Genomic DNA, 26592 nt, shown 5'->3' on the forward strand with positions numbered 1-26592 from the left:
TAGCAAATGGGTTTGGCTCTTTATAGGGGTTTGGTTGGAGTTGCCTTATAGGCAGAGGACGTGAAGTGAAGGCCTATGTTTAGCTGCCACGTGGTCGTGGCTGAACCAACCCAATACGAGGAACTAAACCCCACTGGAGAAGCGAGGGTGTTCTAAGTTCAATGAAAGATCTTCCATGATTTTTAGTAAATGATTGATGTGACAACTCACTATCACAGTTGCCTCACCCAACGAAACATGTCAAATCTAAGTCTTGTGTCAAATTTTAGGCAACAAAAAAGGTATTAGCATTAAATGCTTATGATTGACTAATACCTATGACAGAAAGGCTTACGAGGCCACGTATATTTTCGTCTAACAGTTATTATTTATCATCTTCTACTATAAAAAGCTTCTAAAATAGGTCATTCCAAAGGTAACGCATGTTTAGACATTCAAACTATAACTTTGCTCTCTCTTACTTAAATCTCCCAAAATTGAACCCCTTTTATTTCCATATATAAGAGGCTCGTGTTTAGAGCAGCTCCCACGTTCAAACACTTATATCAATAACAGACTTGGTCGTCGGAGTGTGTATTGTTAATTCCATCACCGCCAAAGAAAGGCACGTGTGATTAATAGTTTGTCTTAGCACATGGGAATCTGCTTACGAGAATGTGAAGGTCTTGAGATTTATTGACCATATTGAAGATACAAAATTTGAGGTCAACAATAACTATGCTATAAGGGAATAGGTTCTTTCATATTTTACAAAACTATAATAAATAAATTTAACTTGTTAAACCTTCAAATGAAGTGATTTAAAATGGTGTTAGAGTTAAATTCAAATCTTATCTTTACCTCTTTTAAACATGTAAATTTACTATCAAGAATCTAAACATGTATGATGAAGAGATTGACACTGAATTCCCAATGATTGAGGCTAGTTCAACTAATCTAAACTTGGTTTCTAACGGTTCACTTTGCTCGCTTCGATCCTCTACTTCTATGAACCCTCATTGGGGCTTGGTTAACAAGATTTAATATGTTTAATGTTAGGAGGTGCGAGACCCTCTTTGGCCCCTTGCCACCAAGTAGGATTCCACTAAACAAACTAAATGAAATAAAAGGAACACAACTGCCATGAGGGAAAAACACTCCTTACTGCATCAATGCTCATAAAAGGAAGAGCGAAATGAGTGCCAATTGAAACTACTAATGCTAAACGACTTGCATATGTTAGACATATAATATGTCTTCATTCTCATGGCCTGGCCATCCATCCATCCGTACTCTTTCTACTTTGGAACTTTACTCTTGGAATGAAGTTGTACCCCTAAACTACAAGGCCCCTATTCAAATTTTTAAATGAAAAGTAGGCTATCCTATTTATCATTGTTCTACCACTGAATTTTGTGTCTCAAACTAATGAAAAATTAGGAAGCAAGAGTTTACACACCAAGAATTTATGCTGAGCATAGGGGTGTCAAAAAGGCTCAGCAGCTCGTGGCTCGTAGCAATCGAGCCTCAAAATAAAAGGTTGGCCCGAGCCCGAGCAAGCCTGTGTGGCTCGTCGAGCCAATGGCCCGTGACAATAAGGCTCGACCCGAGCTAAATTAAAGGGGGAAAAAAACCAAAAAATTAAAAATAAAAAAATGAGGCAGCAGGTCGGGCAGCTGTAACCTGCTGCCGGCTGGGGACAGCTATAGTTGCCTTTAAGGCAGCTATATCTACATTTTTTACGAGGCATAGATGTTGAAATTCAAATTTGAAAAATAACGCAGGTTTTTTTTATAAATACGGGGTGATTTTTGAAGTTTTAAATCACTTAGTTATCGATTTTAATTCGCATTATTTCTATATTATAGATTCAGATCCAATCATTCAAGTTTTAATTTCTTCTTTCTCACTTCTCATATAACAATTAATATATTCAACTTCTTTCACTCTACAGTTTAATATTCAGTATTTTTTATTATATTAATTATTATGGATTTTACAAGTGATGAAGTTAATTGGTTTGGCGGTAGCTTGAGTACTCCATCTAACTACAATGCATTTCAAAATGTTCCAATTAATTTGGAGGATATTGAAGAGGAAGAAGTTCAAGTAATCGAGACAAAAAGGTCAAAAAAAGAATCATCGGATTATTGGCAACATATGACACGTAAAAAAATTGGTGTTCAAAATGGAATAGATATTTGGAAAGCATATTGCAATTAATGTGGTAAAGAACTTAGTTGGAAGCCCGGTTCGAGCACAACGCATTTGAAGAGACACGTATTAAGGAGTTGCAAAGCGAAACCAGCCGATCTCGACTCGAAACAGACCGAACTAGTGTTTGACGGTTCTGAGTCTACTCTTTCTACCTTTATATATTCATAGGAAAGATTTCGTGAAGGAATGGCTGCTGCAGTAGAGATGCCGCTTAGGATGATAGACTCAATACACTTTACCCGACTCGTGTAGAAATATCTCCAATCCAGATATTCTTCTTATTCTAGAAATACTCTTCGTTCGGATAGTATAAAATTATATAATAGAAGAAAACAAGTTACTATTGAAGGTCTAAAAAGTTTTAATAGTGTCATAACGTTTACCTCTGATTTATGGACCGGTTGTAATAGAAAAGGTTATATGGCTGCTACGGCTCATTATATTGATCACCTGTGGCTTCTACATAAAAAAAATTATTATATTCAGATGTGTAGAATGTCCCCATAATGCCACTAACATATACATGATTTTAAAAGATATCATACAAGAATATGTTATACAAGATATGGTTCGAAATTTTACTTTTGATAATGTTGCAGTGAACAAAATTGTTATTGAAAGATTTATTGCTGATCTTAACCCTGTATTTGGAAATTTATCTTTTCATCAACGTTGTGTATATCATATTATTAATTTAATTGTAAAAGTTGGATTAGAACATATAAGTTCACCTTTAAATAAAATTAGACAAGTAATAAATTTTATTACTGTATCACCAGTAAGAAAAAAAGCATTTAATAGTTTGTGTACAGAGTATGAATTACAGGAGAAATCATTTGCCACTAATGTAACGCATAGGTGGAACTCTACGTAGCTTATGTTACAATTGTGTGAAAATTACGATAAAGTGATTTCACTATATTATAATGGTAGGCATACATTCGGACCCGAACATAATTTGAAAGATTGGAAATGGACTATTGCATTTTACGTGAAAAAATTCTTACAACCTTTTTTCGATACTATAAAGGAATGTAACGGTGTTTATTACCCTACGTTTTCTCTGTTTTACAACATTTTTTCTACATTTCACAATCATTTCATAAATATAGGAATTTGCCACTTTTTGCTGAGGTAGTCCGCTTTATAGAGTTAAAATTTTGTAAATATTGGAAAGAGATGCCTTCTTTATTTCTTTTAGCTTCAGTAATGGACCATCAACTTAATTTAACTGGCACAAAAGCCACTGTAAAGTGGATATCAGATTATTTGAATATAGCATTATCACATGTGCATATAGAATCTTTTTTATGTGAAATGTATAATTATTATACTGAAAATGTAGGTCAGGGTAGTTCTACTTCTCAAGGTTCTTTTTCAAGAAATATTTCAACAAATTCCGAAAATTTATGAAATTATTTAGATAGCAATACAAGTGTTCCTTCATTTAGTTCTAGTTCTAGTTCATCAACATTTAGAGCGATCAATATTGGTGGTACAAATCTTGAAATTCCTTCTGAGTTAGTTAGGCATATGTGCGTGGATGTTCGTAGTGTGTTGCAACTAAACGAATTACAAGAATTTAGTCTTTTAAATTGGTGAAGGTGTAACGAAAGGCAATATCCAATTGTATCAAAAATTGCATGTGGTCTATTAGCACCTCCGGTGTCTACGATAGCATCGGAGGCTGCATTCAGTTTAGGTGGTCGAATTTTATCAGATGAACGATCAATACAAAAAGAAGATATGTTGGAGGCTTGAATGTGCGGAATTACGTGTTCAAGAACATATTGAAAATATAATGGCCGAAGAGTTGCAATATATTCAAACATAGGACGTTGTAAGTTTTTAAATTAATTATTTTTCTTTAAGAAATGTATTTCTTTAAATTTATTTGATTCAAGAAAAATTGTAGACGAAATATTTTATTCGTGTACAATTTTAACTCCGCCTACGTTGATTGTAGCTGGTCTCAAGCCCAAAAAAAGGAGGAGGGTTGTAATTTGTAACTTTTATTTAATTTGTTATTCATATAAATTACTTAATTTTGTAAGTTGTACTTTTATTTAATTTGTAATTTGTATAAATAATAAATTATGCAATTTTTAAATTCTTTAAAAAAAATGTAAGTTTTGTAATGTGATTAAACATTTAAAAAATATTCAACTATAACTATTTTAATAAATTGAGAGAGCTTGATTGAAGTAGATTTTGAATAATATAATTTACTCCTATTTGGTTTGGTTAACAATTAAAATTTTAGTAAATCATTTTAAAAATTGATAAAATGTTAAATATGTGATTAGAAGTTGATCCCGTCAACATATGATTAAAAATGAATTTTAAAAATCAGAAAAGACAATAGATTTTCTTAGGACCAACATATTAAAAATCCTTCTCTCCTTTCTCTGTTCAAGTTGATTATATGAAATCTTACTAGTATACCTATATTCTAATATTCATCAAGTAATACTAAGTGTAAAACTGTAAAATAGATTTTAGGTATTTATTTAACATTTAAAAAGGCAAGAAATTAATATGATGATTCTGATGTTGCTACAAAATATAAGTTTTGCATGTATCTTTGACATAATGTGGTGATTTTACAGTTGTAATAATTATACTAAATTATGTTCACATATTTAGTTAAAAATATATACTGTGATGTGAATATTTAAATGCACAACATTGAATAGAGGTAAATGACATCCAAATACGTAGGTAGAATTTTAATTAAATTGTTCTTTGTGAAAATACTTTATTTATGTTTATTCTATTTGTAATTTTTTTTATCAGTATTCTATTTGTATTTTTAAATTTACATGTTCATGTAAAATACCTGTGCACTATTATTAGCCCCGTTTCTAATTGAAGGCATAATTTCTTTGCTTTCTACATTAAACAAATTGCATTACAACAATTGACATGTGAAAAAAATGTCATTAAAAATTATATAAAAATTGGCAAATTTTTTTTTTTGAAAAAACAGAGCCGGCCCAGCTCGGCTCGTAAAAAGCCCGAGCCAAAAGCTCGGGTCGAGCCGTATTTTTTTTGCCAAGCTTTGGCTCGGATTGAGCCCGAAAAAAGCCCGCTATGATTTACTCCAGCCGAGAATCTCGACTCGGCTCGTTTACATCCCTAGTTGAGCATGAGTATGAGACTTGGCGTACATGTTGGCGAGAGTCGATAATATAAGATAAATAAATAGAAAATGTATATTTCACAACTACTTATTTATATAAAACTTAGGAAAACGTGCTCTAAAATAAATAAAAATTTAATGGGCAACATTATAAATAAACATTTATTCGCCACAACTTATTTGAAAATTATTTTTTCTCAAACTCTTTTCCAACTACACATTCGTCCAACAAACTTTTCCTATATTTTAACCACACATTTTTCCAAAAAAATATTTTTCACTTCAAATAATCTCTCCTGAACAAACAATAAAGTAAGTTATTTATTCAATTTTTTGCTAATAAGTAAGAAAATGTAACATATAAAGTTAATCAAATATATATGATCTAATGAGCATCGACTCTTCTTCTACTAAGTACCGATGTTGTGTTATATACATCTATTGTTGAATTTTAAACTTAATGAGTATCGGTATAGATTTAAGCACAATTGATATGTCATACATACCTATTGGTGGATAAACTTATTGTGGGTCTCAATATTTGAAGTAAGTTTAAAATCCACCAATGAAAGTATATGACACGTCATCGATACTTAACATAAAATGAGCACGGGTGCTCATTAGATCATTCCTATATCTACAATGAAAATTACCTACAAGTCTAATTTACTTATAAACTTATTGAAACAACATATTCTATTTTTTTCTTTGTCATATATCAAACATTCTTCTATTTTAATATGAAAATAGACATTTTCCATTTATAATTCAATATCTTTTTTACAATGGGTTTTGTTGATTTAAAATGTTGACAAGTCTACTAATCATATACCATTAAATAAAATTGAATACAGAAAAAAATAGGAAAAACTAAAAAGTATCATTAAAGCCAGAAAAAGAACATACGAAGATAAAAAGATAGAGAGATCCTAAATCCAAAAAATATAGCCCTTATTTTAGCACCATTTTGAAGAGAGGATGTATTTTTGAATAGTGAGTTTTTGGATAATGTGTGGTTAGAAAGTAAAAAAAAAAGTTTTCGATTTACATGTGAAATTATTTTATTGAAATATGTATTGTTGAAAAAAATAATTTTTTGAAAAAATAGGGCTCAAAAAATGTCACAGAAGAAATTGGGAGGATATACCTTGATGTAATATCCTAAGGGTTAGAGGTGTCTCATTCATTGGTTATTGAAAATTAGAAGTAATGTCGGCATTGAGAATTTTGTGAACCTAAGCATTTTGATTATATGAAACCGTTAAGCATAAATTTTTTTACAAGTGTAAAAATACTTAGCCCATGTTTGGCCTTCAGTAAAGTTATAATTCAATTTTTTCTTTTTATTTACCACACATTCTCTAATAGAATAATATTACATATAATCCCAAAAAATTTTATGCTTTGTTAACCAGGCATTATTCAAAAAATATTATTTCAACTATTAAAATTTCAAATAATGGAGGGCAAACGAGCCCCTAATTAAATAATATTTTTTATAGTTTAAACTTTAAATGAATATTTGGTACAATTAAAAAAAATAGGTTGACAAAAAAATTACGTCGACAACTCGAGAGTCTAGGGTAACATAATAGAACAATATTAGAGGTACAGAATTTTTCGATAGAAAAATTTTACAAAAAACACATAACATAACATCATTAAAAGATAGGAAAAAAGAAAAAAAAATAGTCAAATCATGTTTTGCCACATCATTGTCAGTACAACTTCTGTTAAATTTTTCTATACTCGTGACTTTATTGAACATAATATCTAGCAGAATTATCCCCTTTATAAAAAAAAAAAATAATAATAATTGGTAAAACTTGAGTAAGGTGCAACCTAGAAATCACGAATAAGTTATAAGAGCCATAATTTGAAATTCTGAGAATATTGTAAGGATGACTCGTAAGGAGAATGGTGATTTCCAATTACAAAAAGTGCAATATTTAGAGATTAAATTACAAAATGGTGAGAAATATATATTTTTATACGATAACGTAATGAGCTAGGATTATTTCTTGAAGAGAAACATAACTAGATTCTAATGATTTTGATTCGAGAACTTTTAATAAATTTGAGAATTTGAAGGACTAAAGTGAAAATAAGTTTCCAGGTCAATAATGTATTTGGACCAAATGTGTACATATTGAAGAATCGAGAATTACCTTATCAATATTCGACTTATTCCCGAACTTGTAATAAATAGCACATTATGAATTCAAGAAAAGTTAATTTGGATCAACCAAATTCAAGTTATAACTCATTGAAGTAAATTACTAGATTTGTATTATTAGTTTTCAAATTTGTTGACACCGACCTTCAATCTCATAGAAAATATACTTCGCACCTATCTTATCAACTTGCTAGCTCGGGTTTTCGAGCTCGGTTCTGTCTCACAGCTGTCGTAATTACAACAGACATTTTGATTACAGATTCCTTAAAATTTTGTCAAATCACCCAATCAGTCAAGCACACTAGGAAGAAGTGATGTCAGTACCGCCCAAACCCACCAATCAACCACCATAAATTCTTATCCCGGAACAGGCCATGATTTCTTGACAAGAGGGTATATTATTGTGATTTGACTGGGATCGACCACGTAAACCAATCAAGGGAGAGATCGACGGCACACAAATCGAGCTCGACACTGGGTTAATACAATCGATGGGACATAATTCTAAAAAAAAAAGAATAAGTCTAAATTTTCACTCCCCCTATAAAAGGGGAACGACTTTTGCTGGCTAAACTATAAGGAAATGTACATGTAACCATTACCATCAAAAAAGAAAAAAAAATACATTTTCACCTAAAAAGTTGGCCAAAAATTAGACATAGTAATTTTTGACGTCAATAGTTTGGCACTAAAATGAAGGCCTTATTGTGCAAATCCAGCCCCGTTTCTTCTCGAAAACAACTAAAAAATTGAAGCTATGAGAAGCAGTTCTACCTTGGGGAACCAGTCTCACATCCATCCCAATGAAACGAGTCTCCCAAACAGTTCTCGAAAAAAGCAAGATCAAAATGAAATAGGTAACTTCCCAATAACTGCCATGAAAGAAGCCATCGAGAAGTTGACAAATGCAGTCGGTAGACTAGAACAAAATCAGACACATGTTTCCCTACTTGACATCGAGATAGGATCTGCAGCTAGGGGAAGGGCCAGACAACTCCCCACAAGGAGATCTCTCCACTTTTGTAAAGAGGAATCTACCGAAAGTTGAACTGACGAGGTCAGAAGCCCTCCTCTAGCGATAGAGCTAGTCACCAAGAAAGTCGATAGTGTATTCGATAGGCTAGGCTCTCAAGACACCGCGATGCCCCAGAGGGCACCTGTCGAACCTAACCTGAAATGCCCACTTGACCAAGCAAAGCCTGAACTAAGCACTCTGAAAGGACGTATTGTCGATCTGGAGGCTAGAAGTAAATGAACGATGGAGGAATATCTCGCTAAGAGCTCTTCCCTCTTCACGGAGGACATCCTTATCGAGCCTCTACCCAAGAAATTAAAGATACCACAACTAGTTGCGTACAAAGGGAAATGAGATTTCCTCAGTCATCTAGACAAATACACTTCGTGGATGGAATTGTAGGGAACAAGTGATACTATTATGTGCCACGTTTTTTCTTAACCTTGGGATACAATGCTCAGAGATGGTTCAGAAGGTTGCACCAAATGTCTATAAAAAATTGGAACGACCTAGCCACGTCATTTATAGCATAATTTATGGGGTCCAAGGCCAAAACCCTGCACAAGGAACGACTAGTAAATATCAAGCAAGGGAAAAGTGAATCACTAAGAAGCTATCTCACCAAATTCAACAAAATAGTCCATGGAGGTAGAAAAATCTCTGATGATAGCATCCTAATGGTAGTCCTCTCTGGACTAAGACCCATAACTAGGTTCTAGTGGTCTGTTTACGAAGACGGACCACAAACTTATCACGATTCCTTAACCGAGCTATAAAACACATAAGCACGGAGGAAGCAACGTCACCAAGATGAAGTCAAAACTAAATCTTGACCCACGGGGCAGAATAGGGAGAAAAAGTTTGACAGGGATATTGTGCTTGAAAGAAGGAAAGACGGAAGGGATAGGGACTGTCCTAAACCTCACCCATATAGGTTCCACAAGTATCACCCATTGAAAATCACCCTGGAGGAGGTCTTTATGCAAATGGGAGATAAAGAAGTGTTCCGCAAACTGATATACCAAAAAAGGGACCCAATGGGAAAAAACCAAAGCAATACTATCAATACACTGGTCAACAAGGCATAATACAGACGATTACCGAAAACTGAAGGAAGAGGTGGAATCTTTAATTTGACAAGGCCGCCTACAAGAATTTGTGGCCAAACCTGGGGAAGCAAACCAACCTTGTACATTGCAACCATGCTAGAATGGGTCGGGCTTGCAGACCCCATCTGTTGTCCCGGATCGTAATCCTCCACCCTTAGCTGAGATCCAAATGATGATCGATGGGAACTAATATATCGAAGGGTCGATCAAAAAAGGGCGAAGACAAGCCCACAATGCTCGCATCTGGCAGAACTACGAAGTGGGATATCCAAAAATTAACACCAATATGGCACCAGACCCCCGAGCATTTCTGGTTTCCAAAAAAAGACTCTCGAGGAATCTTACAGGATCAGAGCGATGCGCTAGTAATAACCATGCTAGTCCCAGGAGAACAAGTGCATCGAACGCTTTAGACAATGAGAGCTCGATCAATATACTGTATGCTCAAACCTTGAGACTAATGAAGATCTCATAGGGATATCTCCAGCCATACCTCAAGAAATTACAAGGGTTCTCAGGGGACCCCATCGAAGCTCGAGGTCAAATCATCCTATTGGTAGAGCTTGAAGAGGTCCCTCACCAACGAAGAATCTTGGCTGACCTTGTAGTAGTTGATTTGCCCTTCAACTACAACACCATACTTAGGAGACCCATATTGTACGAGCTCAAAGCAGCAACGTCAATCTATCACTACTGCATAAAGCTTCTTGCCCCCATGGGGTAGGAGTCATATGAGGTGATCAATCAGATGCTAGGGCATGCAACGTCGACCAAATCCAAACCTCAAATCCACATGATGGATGACGAACAAAATATTCGACACAGAGAAACAAGGCTAAAAAGACCCATCATGGCCGACCTATTAGAGATTGGTATATTTGAGAAACATCGACACCAATCCCTAGCTGACCAAGTATCCTTCAATGACGAGAAAGCAGATCCGAATCCTTATCCTAGGGTCCTGGTGTTCACAATATCTATAGCTGGAGTCACCATACCCAAGATCCTCGTGGACACCGGAAGCACCCTCAACATACTTTATGCTACACACTGAAGTGGATGGGTATTATCAATCATTTTATACTATCTTACTCAAACATGATCCTCGACATAAATGGGGCTTTGACTAGGGCAAAGGGATCAATCAAGCTCACGATCGAAGCCGAAAATATACCACGACTAACTAAATTAAATGTCGAGTTCGTAGTGTTTGACTTGACCTCACCTTACGATGCTATTATGGGACAACCCCTACTATTCAGCCATCGTATCTCTATATCATTACTCACTAAAGTTCTTAATGCCCCATGGCATAGGGAAAATCAAGGAAAATAAGGATCTTACCAAAAAATGTCAAATATAATTCATCCTATCAACCAAAGTGCACGCGCTCCCCTAGGCGTATATATGGTACACTCCTTCAAGCTCGACCTCGGCCCACTGGATCTACGTTCAAAGATAAGAGGGGCTCAAGGTGGGATGCTAGCTACGGTCACCAGTCCAGGGACAGATGATAGAGTTCCTACAGCAGAACCTTGACGTCTTTGCCTGGAGCCATGAAGACATGGAAGGAATTGACCCTGAACTTGCTTGTCATCGATTAAACATTGATCCCTCAATTATCCTTTGAATCAAGTAAGGTACGAAGCCTTAAACCAAGAAGTACACAAGCTGTTTCACAACGGGTTCATTAGAAAAGCTAAATAACTCGAGTAGGTTGCTAATCCCGTCCTCATACAAAAAAATAATGGGGATTGGAAAGTGTGCATGGATTTCATCGACCTCAACAAGGCGTGCCCAAAGGATAGGTTCTTTCTACCTCGGATAAACTAGATGGTAGACACCACAGCTGGGCACAAGCTACTCAACTCTATGGATGCATACTCGAGATACAACTAAATACCCATTTGCAAATCGAACCAGAAATTTACCTCATTTATCACCGACCGAGGTCTTTACTGTTACAAAGTATGCCCTTCGGCCTCAAGAACGCTAGAGCCACGTACCAACGCTTTGTTAACTCTATGTTCGCTCGTCAAATTGGCAAGACTATGGAGATATATGTTGATGACATGTTGGTTAAAAGCACATATGCCAAGGACCATCTGCAACACTTTGCCTGAATTTTTGAAATTCTGAAGAAATACAAGATGAGCTGATCCCAAAGAAGTGCGCCTTCAGTGTAAGTTCAGGAAAATTTGTAGGCTAGATAATAAATCATCGAGGGATTGAAATATACCTTGAAAAGATATGAGCCATTACCGAAATGAGGGCACCAACGAGACCGAAGGAAGTTCAGAGCCTCACCTGACGAGTGGTCGCCCTCGGTCGCTTCATTTCAAAATTCACGGACCAATGCAAACCATTCTTTGATGTGTTACTTGATGCAAAGATGTTCGAATGGACCCCCGAATGCCAAATCGCATTCGATGAATAAAATAGGCAATTAGCCCAGCCACCGATCTTGTCCAATCCCAAGGCAGGGGAGACCTTAATATTGTACATTGCCGTGTCAAAGCGTGCAATTAGCACTGTTCTGGCCAGAGATGAAGGAAGAATAAAATATCCCGTCTACTATACTAGCAAAGCTCTCCATGAAGCCGAGCTCCGATATTCTCCGCTAGAGAAGTTAGCGTACACCGTCGTCATGGCGGCCAGGAAGTTATGGCCTTATTTCTTGGAGTATCCTATTGAGGTGTTGACTGATTGCCCACTAAGACAAGTTTTACAGAAGCCCGATACCTCAGGTAGGGTGGTGAAATGGGTAGTCGAGCTTGGACAATTCGACATAAAGTACAGGCCACACACATCAATGCAATGCTCCTTGGGAACTCTACGTGGATGGTTCCTCTACTGAACAATGATGCGGAGCCGAGGTAGTCCTGGTTAGTATCGATAAGCAGATGTTTTGTGAAGCCCTACCTTTTCACTTCAAGACCTTTAATAAGAAAGCAGAATATGAAGCGCCGAAGTAAGGAAGACCAAGAAATTAAAGATCACATGCCTAGTAGTATACAGTGACTCACAATTGTTGGTCAACCAAATCAACGAGATCTATCAAGCTAAGGAATACAGGATGAACAGTTACCTCCAAATTGTCAGGAGTTCAAGGACTTCCAGAACATCAAGGTCAAGCAGATCCGGCGATCCCAGAATGGCCATGCCAACACGTTAGCTCGACTGGCCACAATCAAAGGAGTAGAAGAATTCGATAGTATCCATATAGGAAGGATCACACACTCCCCCATCGAAAAGATAGAGGTCGCATCAATGGTAATAGACCCTAAGCCCACTTGGCTAGACAAAATCACCTCCTATTTAAAGATCAGGGCATGCCATGAGGATCCCGCTGAGGTAAAGAGACTCTAAGTCAGGTCATCTAAGTATACCTTAATTGATGGCGTTATCTATAAACAAGGATATTCAAACCCTTTATTAAGATGCTTAAATGAGGAAGTAGCATTCTACGACTTAGAAGAAGTGCACGAAAGTAAGTACGAAAACTACTCTAGTAGACAATCTTTGGCCCACAAAATCTTGTGCCAAAGATACTTCTGGCCCACGATGAAGGAGCTCGTGAGAAAGTATGATAAGTGCCAACGCCTCGCCCCCATCATGGAGGCACCACCATAGGAGCTTAGCTACGTGGTTGACCCCTGGTCCTTCGTAAAGTAAGGAGTGACCTAATCGGTCCATGCCCACCGGAAGAATGGTAGCTAAGTTTGCCATGTTTCGGTCGATTATTTCACCAAGTGGGCCAAAGCAGAACCCCTTGTCCAGATTACCGAATAAAATGCCACCGACTTTATGGAAATTTATCAAATGTAAGTTCGGGATACCTCACTCCATTGTAACTGACAATAGGAAACAGTTCAACAATCCCCATCTTACGAACCTTTGTAAGGAGTTTGGCATCAGAAAACACTTCTCAACGCTGAACTACCCGCAAGCGAATGGGCAGGTCGAAAGCCATCAACAAGATCATCAAACACACGTTGAAGGTAAAGCTTAGCACTCCTAAGGAATGATGGGTTGAAAAACTCCCTAGTGTGTTATGATCTTACCACACTATGGCAAGAACCAATACAGGGAAAACTCAAGTTTCCTTGCCTTCGGTGTAGAAGTGGTGATCCTACTGGAGATCGATGTCGTTTCGCATGGTGACATACAACGAAGCTGAAAATGAAAAAGTTCTCTGAAGAGAGCTGGACCTAGTAGATGAAAAAAAGAGGGATGCACATCTTAGAAATGTTCTGTATAAACAACACAATGCTAGGTATTATAATAAAAAAGTACAAAAATAGACCTTCGAAGTCGAATCCCTGGTTCTACAGAGAATCTTCCTCTCCACCAGGGAGGTTGGATCAAGATCCCTTGGTCCCAACTAGGAAAGACCCTATAGGGTGACCCAACTCTTACCTAAGAGAGCCTATGAGCTAGGAGAATAGAAAGAAGACCCCTGCACCATCCCTAGAACGTCAAACGCCTCAGGCAATTCTATCGGTAAAAACTTGTTGTACTATGTAAACCTCTAATCACGCTATTAATAACAAGATCTTTATTATTGTATATGCTGGACAAGTCAATCAAAGGTTGCATGTGCTGCAACACTTAGGCGAATTTTCTACGAAACGAAAATCTTTAAAGCCCTGCACCAAAGGATGCATGTGCTGCAACACTTAGGGAAATTTCCTATAAAACGAAGATCCTTAAAGCCCTACACCAAAGGCAAGCCGATCTAAAGTTACATGTGATGCAACATTTGGGCAAATTTTTTACAAAATGAAAATCCATAAAGACTTGCACCAAAAGCAGGCCGGTCCAAGTTCACGTACGCTGCAACACTTAGATGAATTCATTCAATGAGAAATAATACAATAAGTTTCAAAACTTGTACTTGAAAAGTAGACAAAAGTAATATCTAAAACGGTTTGTTCATTCAATAAAAAGTAGTGTAGAAAGTTTAAAAATTAACAGAGCAAAGTGAAGTTAACTACAATCCAAAAGGAGGGAACTAGGAGGCTGGAAGGTTCGTAGGAGCTAGGACACGTCCCCAATGTCTTTGTCAGGTGGAGGAATACGGACTCACCCAGCCTCTGACAATCTCTAAAGCTCCTGCCACGGCTCGTCTAGGGCCTCTTCTAAAAATGCAGTGTCGAAATTCGGCCTCTCCTTACTGATGTCCTTTATAATCTCCTCTAAGGCCATAACATAGGCATCCTAAGCAAGAGCATCAAACTCAGGAGAGGCCCTTTAGGCCTCCACAGTATTCACATTTTTAGCTTCAGCCGCCTCAGCCCTCTTGGTGGCCTCCTTGGCCCTTTTTCAGCCTCATTGGCACAAGCTCTCTCCTTCCTCAACAAGGGCTCGCGCCTTCCCAACGCTCTTCTTCTCAGCCGCAGCTCTTCTGTTGGCCTTCTCCTCCCACACTTTCAGGGCTTCGTTGTCCTCCGTTAAGTTCAGCTCGGAGGTGGATTTAGTCTCCAACTCCGCCTCCATTTTATTCAAGTGATCCTCGTACTCCATCTCATTCTCTGAGAACATCACCCTTTCAGCTTCCACGTTTTCATAAAAGCTCGGTACTTAGTCCTTTGCCTCAAGCATTTTATCCAGCTTAGCCGTCACCCAGGACAACTAAATATGAATCAAAGTTATTCATTGGCAAAGGCATAAATTCTCGTGTACAAGTTCAAAAAGTATACCTTATCGGCCACAGACATCATATAATATACCTTATCGACCACATACATCATATATAACACTAATTTGTGGCTATGAAGCTAGGCAGAAATGATGGCCTCTCAAACCGTCATCTCCGCTAAGAAGTTCTGCTCCCGCTCGTTCTAACTTCTAGTAAGGAGGTTGGCGAATTCACGAAGAGAGGTAGGGAGGGCAACTGTATTCTTCCTAGCTGGAGAAGGAGTTCGGAGAAAGTCCAGAAATATCTTCGGACGACGGCCAAGGAAACCCTCCACATTGGGCCTCTAGAGGTCGGGAAACCTCTCTTGTGACCTCGTAGAACTGGCTACCATAACTGGGAAAGTAGGTGACGGCTGAGATGGCATGGCCTCAATAGTAGCCGAAGGAGAAACTCGCTCTGGAGAAGAAGTTACTGACATCGACACAAGCCGCGGATCAGAGAGAGCTCGTTCCAAGGGTTGGACCTTTTCCACGTCGACCTCCTCAAGCTGACCAGCGATCTGAGCCAGGGTTTCCTTCATTTTTCCCTTTTTGGCAGCAGCTACATTTGCTAATTTGTATCCCCAACATGTCTAAGAAGGCCTTGTGTAAGAAATAAGAAAACTTTTAATACTTCAATAAAAATGGACACATATTTTCTTAGGACGGTTAAATCTTACCAGAAGTGGTGAGAGCAGAGGATGAGGCATCAGATGTGGAGGACGGGGGCAGAGCTCGGAACAACCCCACCTGGTAGAGGCTAGTGTCAAAAATCACAAACTTGCAAGACCTCTGCTTCTTAGGCAAAGCCCTGATTATTTCTACCCGCCTCTGGATCACTGCTGTTAGGGTGGTTTTCTTGTAATCTGCAACAAAAAAATAAAAATAAAATAAGCATGGTTAGGATCACACTACTGGTAGGGTTAGACAAGCATGAGAGATTAACTACTTACATAATGGGTGATAAAAAGTAGGAACAATGTCCTCCCTATTCACCTTAGCAGAATGGAACTGCCAGTCCCACAGCACAAAGAAGAATTCCTCCTCCATTCTTAATCAATGGATGAGTGTCTAACATCAGGAGCCACCCTTCCTTAGCTTAACACTGGTATACCACCAGTCTAAGTTCTTCCCATCCGCTTTGAAGGTAAAAAGTGAATTGAATTGCTCAACACTCATATCAGGGTTCCTAAATTTACTCCACAGGATGATAGTGGCGATCAAGGTCCATCACCCATTGGGGCATAACTGAGTGAGAACTATACCCCAGAAAGTCAAAAATTTCTGATGACTCCAAGAAAGAGAAGTCTATCAGCATTCAGGATTGTCGAATTCAAAGCTATGCATCCCACTGGAAAAGCGTTAGCTCGATCTGATGGTTCAGGAATAACCTATTATATGCACATTTCATGAGAAGCACAACTCATTTAATGGTTCCACATTCAACTTTCTCGCAACCTTTGCATCCTTGAAGAATTTGTCCTCTTGAGCTATAGTTAGCATGCTTGTGCAATTCTGTGATTCCACGCGTTGATCGTGAAACCATTGTTGCAGTTTGTTATGAATGGTTTCAATCATTGCAAGAATTGGTAACTCTTGATCCTTCTTGAACATTCATTAAAAGACTCCGTATTGTTCAACGTCATCATGTTGTATCAACGTCCTAGAAAATATGACCGTACCCAATGTTCGATCCCCATTTTTGTTAGATAATCTCATGCCTGGAATGATTTATTTCATGTTTCATCCATAAACTTATTACACTCCTCAACACTATAAGTTTGGCCAGATCTTCTGAACAATAAAACGATGCATTTGTCATGATACCTAATCATTAGATTGCCTTGTATATGGTACATGCAATACCCATAATGTGCTTCAAGAAAAACTTCAGCGACATCATTTATTATAGACAGACCTTGATTAGTTACAAAGGCAAGGTCCTCAACTTCCTCGATCACTTCCTTCAGATTTTTAAAGAACCAATGTATCGATAGATTATTCTAGCTATCGACTATGCCGAATATAAGAGGGTAAATTTGGATATTGACATTTTGACATGTAGTAATAATCAACTTGCATTGTGATCTAGCTTTCAAATTTATACCATCGAGTAGAATTACAGGTCACATCGCATTTCGAAATCCTGGAATGCATTATCCAAAAGACATTAAGAAAAATTTAAAGCAATTCTTATCTTCTGTCTCAATAAAAAATGCCGAGTCTGGATTAGTTTCCCGTGTTATGGCAATATTCGGTCAATTTAACATAGCTCTTCTCGACTGAGCCCATTAAATCCCCAATATGCATTATTGACCTTCTAAACCTTCTGATAGCTCATGATCACTCCGTGCTCTCGACGGACATCGTTGATGATATCCAAAGGTCTGTAGATCGTGCGTGGGTCCTAATACTTGTACATTATCTGTCGACCAATAAATCATGCTCGAACTTGTTTGTAATCGTTTCAACGAATTCACACTTTGCAGGTATGTTTCCATTTATACTTGCGAAATAACTCATTCGTGTTCATCTTAGTCATTCAAACACCAATGGCAACTGTCATCTACGCAAATAATTTTCAACAATGACTTGTTTGATTTTTTTTACCCTAAACATAAATTTGTATTTTAATGTCATCCGGTGCACAACTTCCTACAAATCTTTCTTTGTTTTAAACAATTGCTCAACATGTAAATCCTCATCATTGGGAACCACACGTAAAGGATTAAAGAACAATCCACTCGGTCCAACCTCTGAGCTCCTATCCCGTCCATGTCTCTGATAGGGATAAAGCAATCAAATCATCATTTATAAATTCATTTTCATCTCATTGTTGTGAACTACTGACGAAATTTTATGCGTACAGCGAGATTATGATGAGGAGCAATTGTCTCGAGAATAACCACATCATTCTCACGAGTTATCTCGATTGTATCCAAAAATCATTGGCATTGTCATTCGCTTCATCAAAATCTTCCTATTCAACTTCGGCGACTTCCTTCGTCACTAAAGTCACGCAGAAAGAGTCATGTGCATTTTGTTCAATTCAAATAGATAATTCACTTTAGCATCAGAAGTAATCTTCATAAGTGAAATTAGGAATAAATGAATACTCATTGAATAGAAATTTCAGTTCCATATCATACTGAGAAGTATCGACATTTAGCTTGTTTGTAAGTCATGGTATATTCCCGCGTACGTTGTACTCTGTTATAGAAATCGGAATACCATCGACATTCAACTTGTTTTGTAAGTCATGATATATTCCCGCGAACGTTGTACTCTGTTATGGAAATTGGAATACCACCATGCATATGACTCGTCCATTTCCATACCTATCAATCATTTTCATCCAATTCGAAATCATCAAAGTAATAAATTAGGATTATAATCATATCTCCATGACAAAATAGAATTTTTAATTATAAGAAAAAATAGTCAGGAATTCAGCTCAAATTTTATTTAAAAAATGATTTACACCGACTATTAACAATCCAGGTCGGCCCAGCTGGCCGTTACGACGGTAATCAGCTGCCTGTTATCGCGGTTATCGTCAGCTATTATGGTCAATCAATTAAGAAGATGAATTTTTTCTTGTTCATGCTTAGAAAAATTATAGATATGTTAAAAAAATTATTTAAATGCTAATTTATGTCGAAATAAGATTTATTGATTAAAAAGTATATTAATCTAACAAAAACGAAATTAAATATACTTAAATATATTTACCGATTCGAATTGATTGATATAAAAAAAAAAATTTAACTTTCGATAAATTTCTTTGGAGGTTGGAATAGATAAGAGATGAGAGAAACTTTATCTGTGTTATAATAAATATATAAGAACAGTTATTTGATTTTAAAGTTTTAAGTGGGAAGTATTTAATTTTCACTTGTTAATTAAAAAGGCAGTATGCCTTTTAAACAAATCAATATTTTGTATAATATACTTAAGGGCATGTTTGTCCGAAGAAAATATTCTATTGTTCAAATGTCAAAATGGAAATTGAATGGTTGACCAAGCCCTTACTATCCATTTCCAAACTTTAGACCCAAATTGTCCGACCCGGAACGAAATTTATGAAAGAATTAGCGTCACCACTGGGTTCCCAAATCAAAGTTGGAGAAACTTCCGAAGGGAGAAATCTCGAAGATTTCGCAGCAATATGAGATCAAACATTGTTTCGGAGGTGCCAAATTTTCTGTACTCAAATGTATTATATGCAATTATCCAAATGTCCACACCAGGATTTCGGAATTTCCTGGGTTTATGCGAGTTCAAACCCTAGATGGATCACTCGTAGTCATGTGATCTATTCAGGAACTTCCAGCTAGTTATGGAAAATGACGAGGCATATTTTTAAAATTTTACTGTTCGGCTAAAATTCGCGCGACATTGACGAAGTCTTTTGCCTTTTTACATGATAATTAGAAGTATGAGGATTTAGTATGATTTCAATCTGACACTTTTATAGCTAGACATTTATCTTGTACTTATGGATTCTGTTTCAGTCTTTAGAAAATAGTTTGCATTTTCTTAATTTCTTCCCCTTCAGATCATTGTTATAGCAGAATTTTAGTAAAGTAGGTGCCACTAGACCTAATGCGTTCAATTATGTGTTCATTATGCCTTTCATACCAAACGTCATGGGTTTGACTGTGAATTTGAACTGTTGAACTGCTTGTACAGGCGGGGCTGTCGACTAGGGTGAATCAATGGTGGGAAGGCATTCCTTTTCTCACATCGGCAATGGTGATTTTTTGTGGTGTTATTTACTTTGTTTGTCTTTTGGTTGGATATGACTCCTTTGCCGAAGTGTGCTTCTTACCCTCTGATGTTATTTCACGCTTTCAAGGTAATCTAGTTTTTCCTTATCATGACACAAATGCAATACAATTAGCTAAGAAATTTCATTTCTTCACTCTTCTAATGTGACTGCTGCATACATTCAGCCACCAATATATTTTTCTCACCCACTTGAATAAATATTCAGTTTTATGTATTTTCCTGGTGTTTGGCATGTTATTGCTTGTTTCCATATGTATTTCTGTAAGTGCAGTCTGCAATTTGTAATTGATGTTTAACTATTCTATTGTGCAATATTTAGGAAACAACTTGAACATATAAAGGTGGCCAATGCTGTATGTTTGGGACCACTGGATCATGATATGTGGCTATTGGTTGTCGGATAGCCTTATGCACTATGAGGAGTTGGGAAAACAATGTTCATTTCTGGCTATAATATAGGGATACAGACATCATTTTTCTTATATTTCAAAAGGTGCAGTTTCTGCATTATTGAAAAACCTAAAGATCCACCCCTGATTAAAATTCCCTTGCTGTATAAATCAAATGTATTATACATAGTAAGCCAAGGTAAGTGATTGGGACATTTAGTGTGCAAAAATTGGATTTAAAGAGATCCCGGCTTAATTTCTTGTAATTACGGATATGATAAATCTAATAGTGGACGGTAAAGTCTTTCCAGTTTGTCCTATGACTTATATTATTTCAATAAAGGTACAAAAGATCTTAACCACCTGAAAATGATAGAAACAAATAGGCGACAGTAAAAGCTTGGGCCGGGATTCTCGTGCTTGGTCTGCCTGCTCCAGGTTTATACGCCTGTATGCTAAGGTTAATGGTTTTCTAATAAAGAATTTAATTGCACCTACAAATGTTGGATTGATATTATCCTTTGTTAACAATCCATATGACCTGACTGCAGCAATCCTGCTGTAGACTCACATTTATAGCTTTTTCTTTTTGAAATTTCATTCTGATATCTTTCTCATTTCTGCATTTTCAATTTTTCAAAATATTCTTATTTTTATGGAAAAGAAAATTTTTGCAGTTACATTTTCTGCTTTTTTTCAATGGATAAATATTATTGGCTAATGACGTATGTTGTATGAAATATTTTATGCAAAAATGATTGAATTTGTGTCGAGAATAAAAGATTCATTGCTATAACTTGTACTCCTAGTAGACGAAGGACGACCTCACTATCTTTTCAGACTCAGCCTTGGAGCATTTGTCTTATTTGTGCATATATATCTCTTGTTCAAAGGGAGATTTATAATGATATCATCATCAGTAACATCGAATTTTTTATCTTTTCTTTCTTTTTCATGTTGTATGCAGTTTACAGGATTTACACGGCCATTCTGTTTCATGGTTCTCTACTACATGTTATGTTCAACATGTTGGCTTTGGTTCCTCTGGGCTCTGAACTGGAGAGAGTTATGGGATCCATTCGCTTGCTGTACATAATTATTCTACTGGCCACAAGCAATGCTATACTTCATCTTTTCGTAGCATTGTTGGTAGCTTATAATCCGTTTCACCCTTACGAGAATCTCATGAATGAGTGCGCAATTGGTTTCTCAGGGGTACTATTTTCAATGATTGTGATAGAGACAGGCCTCAGTGGAGTCCAATCTCGTAGGTTTGTCTTGATTATTGCTACTCTTAATATTAATATTCTTTGTACACTATAGTTTCATCTCTATTATTCCCCACATTCTACTATAAGCAACAACAAACAAGAAATTAGTCCTCATACCCAATAGATTTAGAGTTGTTTCCATAAATCCTTTTTGCAATTTGCAGTACTGTTGTCCATCGCATCTTTCCTTCATTCTACTATGAAACTTAAATTATATCACCCAAAATTTTGTTATATTTCACAATCAATTATCCATTTCAGTTGATGGACTTCATATAATCTATTTAAGTTATTCTTCAGCTAATCTGCATACTACTGTTGATTTCTTCCTTTTCTGCAGTGTCTTTGGACTTTTTCATGTGGCCACAAAATGGTGAGTGAAGTCATTTCCTAAATGTTTTACTTGAGCTTTCATAAAGTGCTTTCCGTAGATTTCTGTGTGACATTTTTCTTATATTAACTTCAGGTATCCTTGGATCTTGTTAGTGGTGTTTCAACTTCTTATGCCAAACGTTTCACTACTTGGACACCTATGCGGCATTTTGTCTGGGTTTGCATGTATGTGATCGAATTCTTTTATAGTCATATTATTACCTGTCTCTTGATGGCTTTTCCTCTCTACCATATTAATAGTGTTTTCCTTCTGGCAACAGATACTTGGGGGCTTTTTAAATTTCTAATTCCTGGAACATCCTTCTATTCCAGCATTGAATCCTTCTCTTGGATGGTAAGTGCCCTTCGAATATTAGCTATAGGATGTACTACTTAGTAATGTCTTACTTTCAGTTAATAGTAGCGTCAATATGCTGACATGATGTGCTGGCTTGACATAGTGTTTTTGTTTTTGAACTATTTCATATAATTTCCTGTTCTTAAGCTATATGATTGATCAGTATTTGGAAGTCGCATCTCTCTACTCTTATGATAAATATCTTACCTTCAATTTTTTTCTGAGGCAGTGAGGTTTTTTTTAATAATTCCTCTCGTTAAGCTCTTGTGAAATCATGGGAAAGGTAGGATTACATGATCAGTATTGTCAACCATAAATTGGCGGTAGTATACAGTCAGAAGAAGTTACTTTAGTTATTTGAGCACTTGGAATGCTGGCAGAAAGATTTAGATAAAAATGAAGTCTCACAGCTTTACAGATAGTGCTACTCCCGAGACCCAGTTCTTAAGGAAAAAGGTAAAAGAAGAAATACTTTTGTGTTTGAGCACTTCAGATGCTGCTGAAAGGTTTAATGAGAAATTTTATGTATTGCAGTCCCTTTGCGAAATCCCATCATCATTCTATTAGAATTCAAGGACCAAAGAGGATTCCGATTGCCGAACATTAGAATTAGGATGGTTTTATGGATTGCAAGAGAATGTGGTAGTAAATTACCCAAAGAAATTTTCTTTCTATTTTCAATTCTCATTAAAACTGAAGGCGGATGAGGGAAATGTTGACAGTTACCAATCCCAGTAATGGACCCCATTGTGGAATTTCTTCTTGTTGTGTCTTGAACACACTATAAGCACCTTTTCTGTCAGAGAGTTCGGTTTCACTTGCTGCTTATTGTGCCTGTTTCATAATTATGTTTTTGTAAAGCTATTTTTAAACCTTAAAATATGTTTTTTTTTCTAAATAAGAGTCTTTCTACCTTTTAGAGTTGATGCATGATGGCTTTGTATCCTCTCCTCTCTTTTTCGTCTTATCAAGAAATGATAGATCCAAAATTGTTGCTTCAGCAGATTGTGTTGAAATTAGTAAAAGGGAAGAAAGTGATATTAAATAAATGCATAAAGCACTGGTTATTGTCCATTTCAGCTATGCCAGTTTTTTCCTGAAATTTATATTTTGGTAACGTCCCTGCATGACACGTCTCAATTGTTTGTTTCCTTTGCTTAATTTTTTTTATTATTTATTTATTATTTTTATTATTTTTATTATTTTATTTTTTTGGGTTTTCCTTGCAGTCGAGTTGTGTGAGGAGACCTAAATTTATTATGTGCACTGGCGGTAATACTACAGGCTACATCCCCACACATTTGGGTCAAAATACAACATCAAGGTAGATCTTGCCTGGTTTTACTTTTTCATTAATGTGAATCTGTTGCCGTTTGTTTGGATCTCTGACACTGATTTTAATACGATATTTATGAACTGTGAAAAGTGGATTACTTTCTGGAAATGTATGGAGGAATCTGTCTTCGTGGATGCCACAAAGAGAAAGTAATTCTCAGGTATGACTTTGGACGTCTCGTTTTATCGACGTTGAATGGTGTGTTTCTAGAAGTTGCTTTGTGTACATGTTTTTGTGGATTGGCAATGGAGCTGGGTCTCACACACCAGACTGTCCAAGTAAATGTGCGGCAATTGGGTCCCTCAAAACTGCTCCTCATGGTCTAGTTAAGTTACCTAATCGAAACTGTAGCTTGGTTAGCAGTAACTACGAAAGTTTGATCATCTTGAGAACCCAAAGGTATCACGATGCAAGTGTGGAAATAAACTAGAAAGGTTATAAGTAAAGAAAGATGAATGTTTGAAACACACTTTATATTGCTCTTAATAGTGGTCTACAACTTGATGGGAGTAAAATGAGCTTGCTAGCCCTATTTACAATGGGGATTTGTATGAGATATTGTTAAGAGTTATACTGCATTCTCCTAATTGAATAGACTTGAGAATAGTGAATACAATTGAATGGAGAATATAATTACAACAGAAACCATAATAATTTTGAATGCTTAGCGCCAATAAAATGTGAAGGGTTTTTTTTTCCTGGTTATATGACTGTATTTTTATACTTTAGCTAATTCTCTAGGGTGATTAACTTGATAGAAGTTTTTGTATACGAATTCAATATTAGTACATGGGTGGCACTCTTGTCATATTTAGTATTTCATAAGATTCTGTAGACAGCAATCATCAACATGCAACAATAATTTTAGTGAAGTCACATGATGCTTTTAATGGTTGGTACTTTGAAGTGAAGAAATTATTTACCAGTAAAGTGAGCTATATTTTGTAGCTAATAGAATAAATGCAGGAAAATAATGTTCGCTAATGTATGATTTATGAGATGCAGGCAACAGAAGACAGTGACAGGTTCCCAGGGAGAGGAAGGACACTTGGTTCTGGTCTAAGTCAAGCAGCTCCTACTCCAAATCCTGATTCTACCTTACAAACTAGACTTCTGGATGACAGAAACAGCCTTGACCACCCATCACATCCAGCTAGACTGCAGATATCAGACGGAAGGTATTATAAAGTTCATTATGCATGTTAATCAACTAAATGAGCTCTTGAAAGCTCCTTTAAGTTACATGATTTGATATTTGGCTATTGGAAATCATTAAATTAATGGAGAATAGGGTAATGCAATTTTTCAATTCTAGAGCTTTGATGAATTTTTGTTGTTTGAATTTGTTTTCATTTTATGCAAAAAGTGCATCTGCATATTGCGTAATAATTCTCATTTATATAGCCTGCTACTATTGCAATATTACAAATGAACATCATAGTTGAATTCTATTTAGATCTCAGTATGTGTTGGCCCAATCATCATTCCCTTTCCAAGGTTTTGTGCAACTCTATTTCTGTTTTGTCAGGCCTCCAGCAGCAAATAGTACAGAGACACATACCAGATTGACAAGCAATCAGGTTCAGTTATCCGATAAAAATTCCTCCTTTTACCTATTACCCCGTGATGTTTTTTGATCCCTAAACATTTATTTAGTTGTTGATAAATGTAGGGTTCTGTTGCATCTGAAGAAGAAATTAAGAAACTGGTTGCAATGGGTTTTGAAAGGGTAAAAATATCATCTGATTGAGATTAGCAGATATTATGGAGTTGGATGAATATTAAGAGAGAGCGTCTTGATGTTTTTCAGACACAGGTTGAAATAGCAATGGCAGCGGCTGATGGAGATACAAATGTTGCAGTCGAAATTCTTATGAGCCAACAGGTATTCGTCTGAGCTACCAACTTACCAGTATGTGCTGAAATGTCAGTTCTCAATAATTACTTGCAATATCTGATTATTAGCAGGGATAGCTGATGGCCAGGAGTGCTTTCCACCATCACATACAGAACCCGCAAGTGAAAATTTTGTATAAACTGCATAATGTTCTTGCTCCTGGTGTTGCATATATTGTGGTAGTCACTCCATAAGAACAAGATTTCTGTTGCTTACCTTGCCCTTATTGTTGAGGACTGAATTGTGCTATACATCTCTTGGATAAGGAAAAGCAGAAAATATACAAGGTCTATGTACACATCTGCAGTGAGAATGAGAATCTAGCATGGCCTTCAATTTTGAAGGAAAACGGTCTTTTTTTAGTGAATCCACATGGAGCAGTGGCAAAATAAGTAAACAAAAATGATTTTTTAATGGAAGAAATTAAGAAAGAGAAAATATGAGAAAAGAAAAACAATCAACTTGGTACATGTTAACACTCTTATCTTATGATTCAAATTACTAGATTTTTTATGATTTCCAATTTGAATATTGGTATTTATGGAAAGAATTAGGGGGCGTTCGCTTTGCGTTTCTGTTTTCTATTTTCTGTTTTCAATTTCATTTTGAATTTTGTGTTTTGAGTGTTTGTTTTCAAATTGTTGAAAATACGTTTGGTTTGTCATTTTGAAAAACTATTTCTCAAAACAAAAAATTAGAAAATGTGTTTTGTTTACAAAATTTAGAAAACATTTTCACACACTCTCTCTCAATACTGCCACCTATGGAGCATTATCTCCCACTTTCCGGCCACCATGGTCACTGGATCATAGTACCACCTTAAAGCCTGCAATGCCGTCTATAAATCCAACCCAACAGTTG

At 36.5% G+C, this 26592-nt stretch overlaps 1 protein-coding gene across 4 annotated transcripts; it reads left to right on the plus strand.

Annotated features, from left to right (window-relative positions):
* The first annotated feature begins 19364 nt into the window (after positions 1 to 19364).
* LOC111366299 (rhomboid-like protein 15) lies at positions 19365 to 26033 on the plus strand. 4 transcript variants are annotated; one of them, XM_022987027.1, is made up of 13 exons: positions 19365 to 19509; positions 20010 to 20175; positions 21465 to 21768; positions 22109 to 22141; positions 22235 to 22326; positions 22422 to 22495; positions 23728 to 23822; positions 23925 to 23994; positions 24840 to 25012; positions 25363 to 25414; positions 25507 to 25563; positions 25645 to 25719; positions 25800 to 26033. In XM_022987027.1, the coding sequence occupies exons 1-13, from the start codon at positions 19486 to 19488 to the stop codon at positions 25806 to 25808; spliced, it is 1224 nt and encodes a 407-aa protein (XP_022842795.1). In that variant the 5' UTR covers positions 19365 to 19485; the 3' UTR covers positions 25809 to 26033. The 4 variants fall into 4 exon arrangements, with proteins under 4 accessions (XP_022842795.1, XP_022842796.1, XP_022842794.1 ...); XM_022987028.1 differs by having other exon boundaries at positions 25803 to 26033; XM_022987026.1 differs by lacking the exon at positions 25800 to 26033 and having other exon boundaries at positions 25645 to 25731.
* The last annotated feature ends 559 nt before the right edge of the window (positions 26034 to 26592 follow it).

The sequence above is a fragment of the Olea europaea genome, chromosome 17 (assembly GCF_002742605.1).
Source record: "Olea europaea var. sylvestris chromosome 17, O_europaea_v1, whole genome shotgun sequence".
In the NCBI taxonomy this organism is placed as follows: domain Eukaryota; kingdom Viridiplantae; phylum Streptophyta; class Magnoliopsida; order Lamiales; family Oleaceae; genus Olea; species Olea europaea.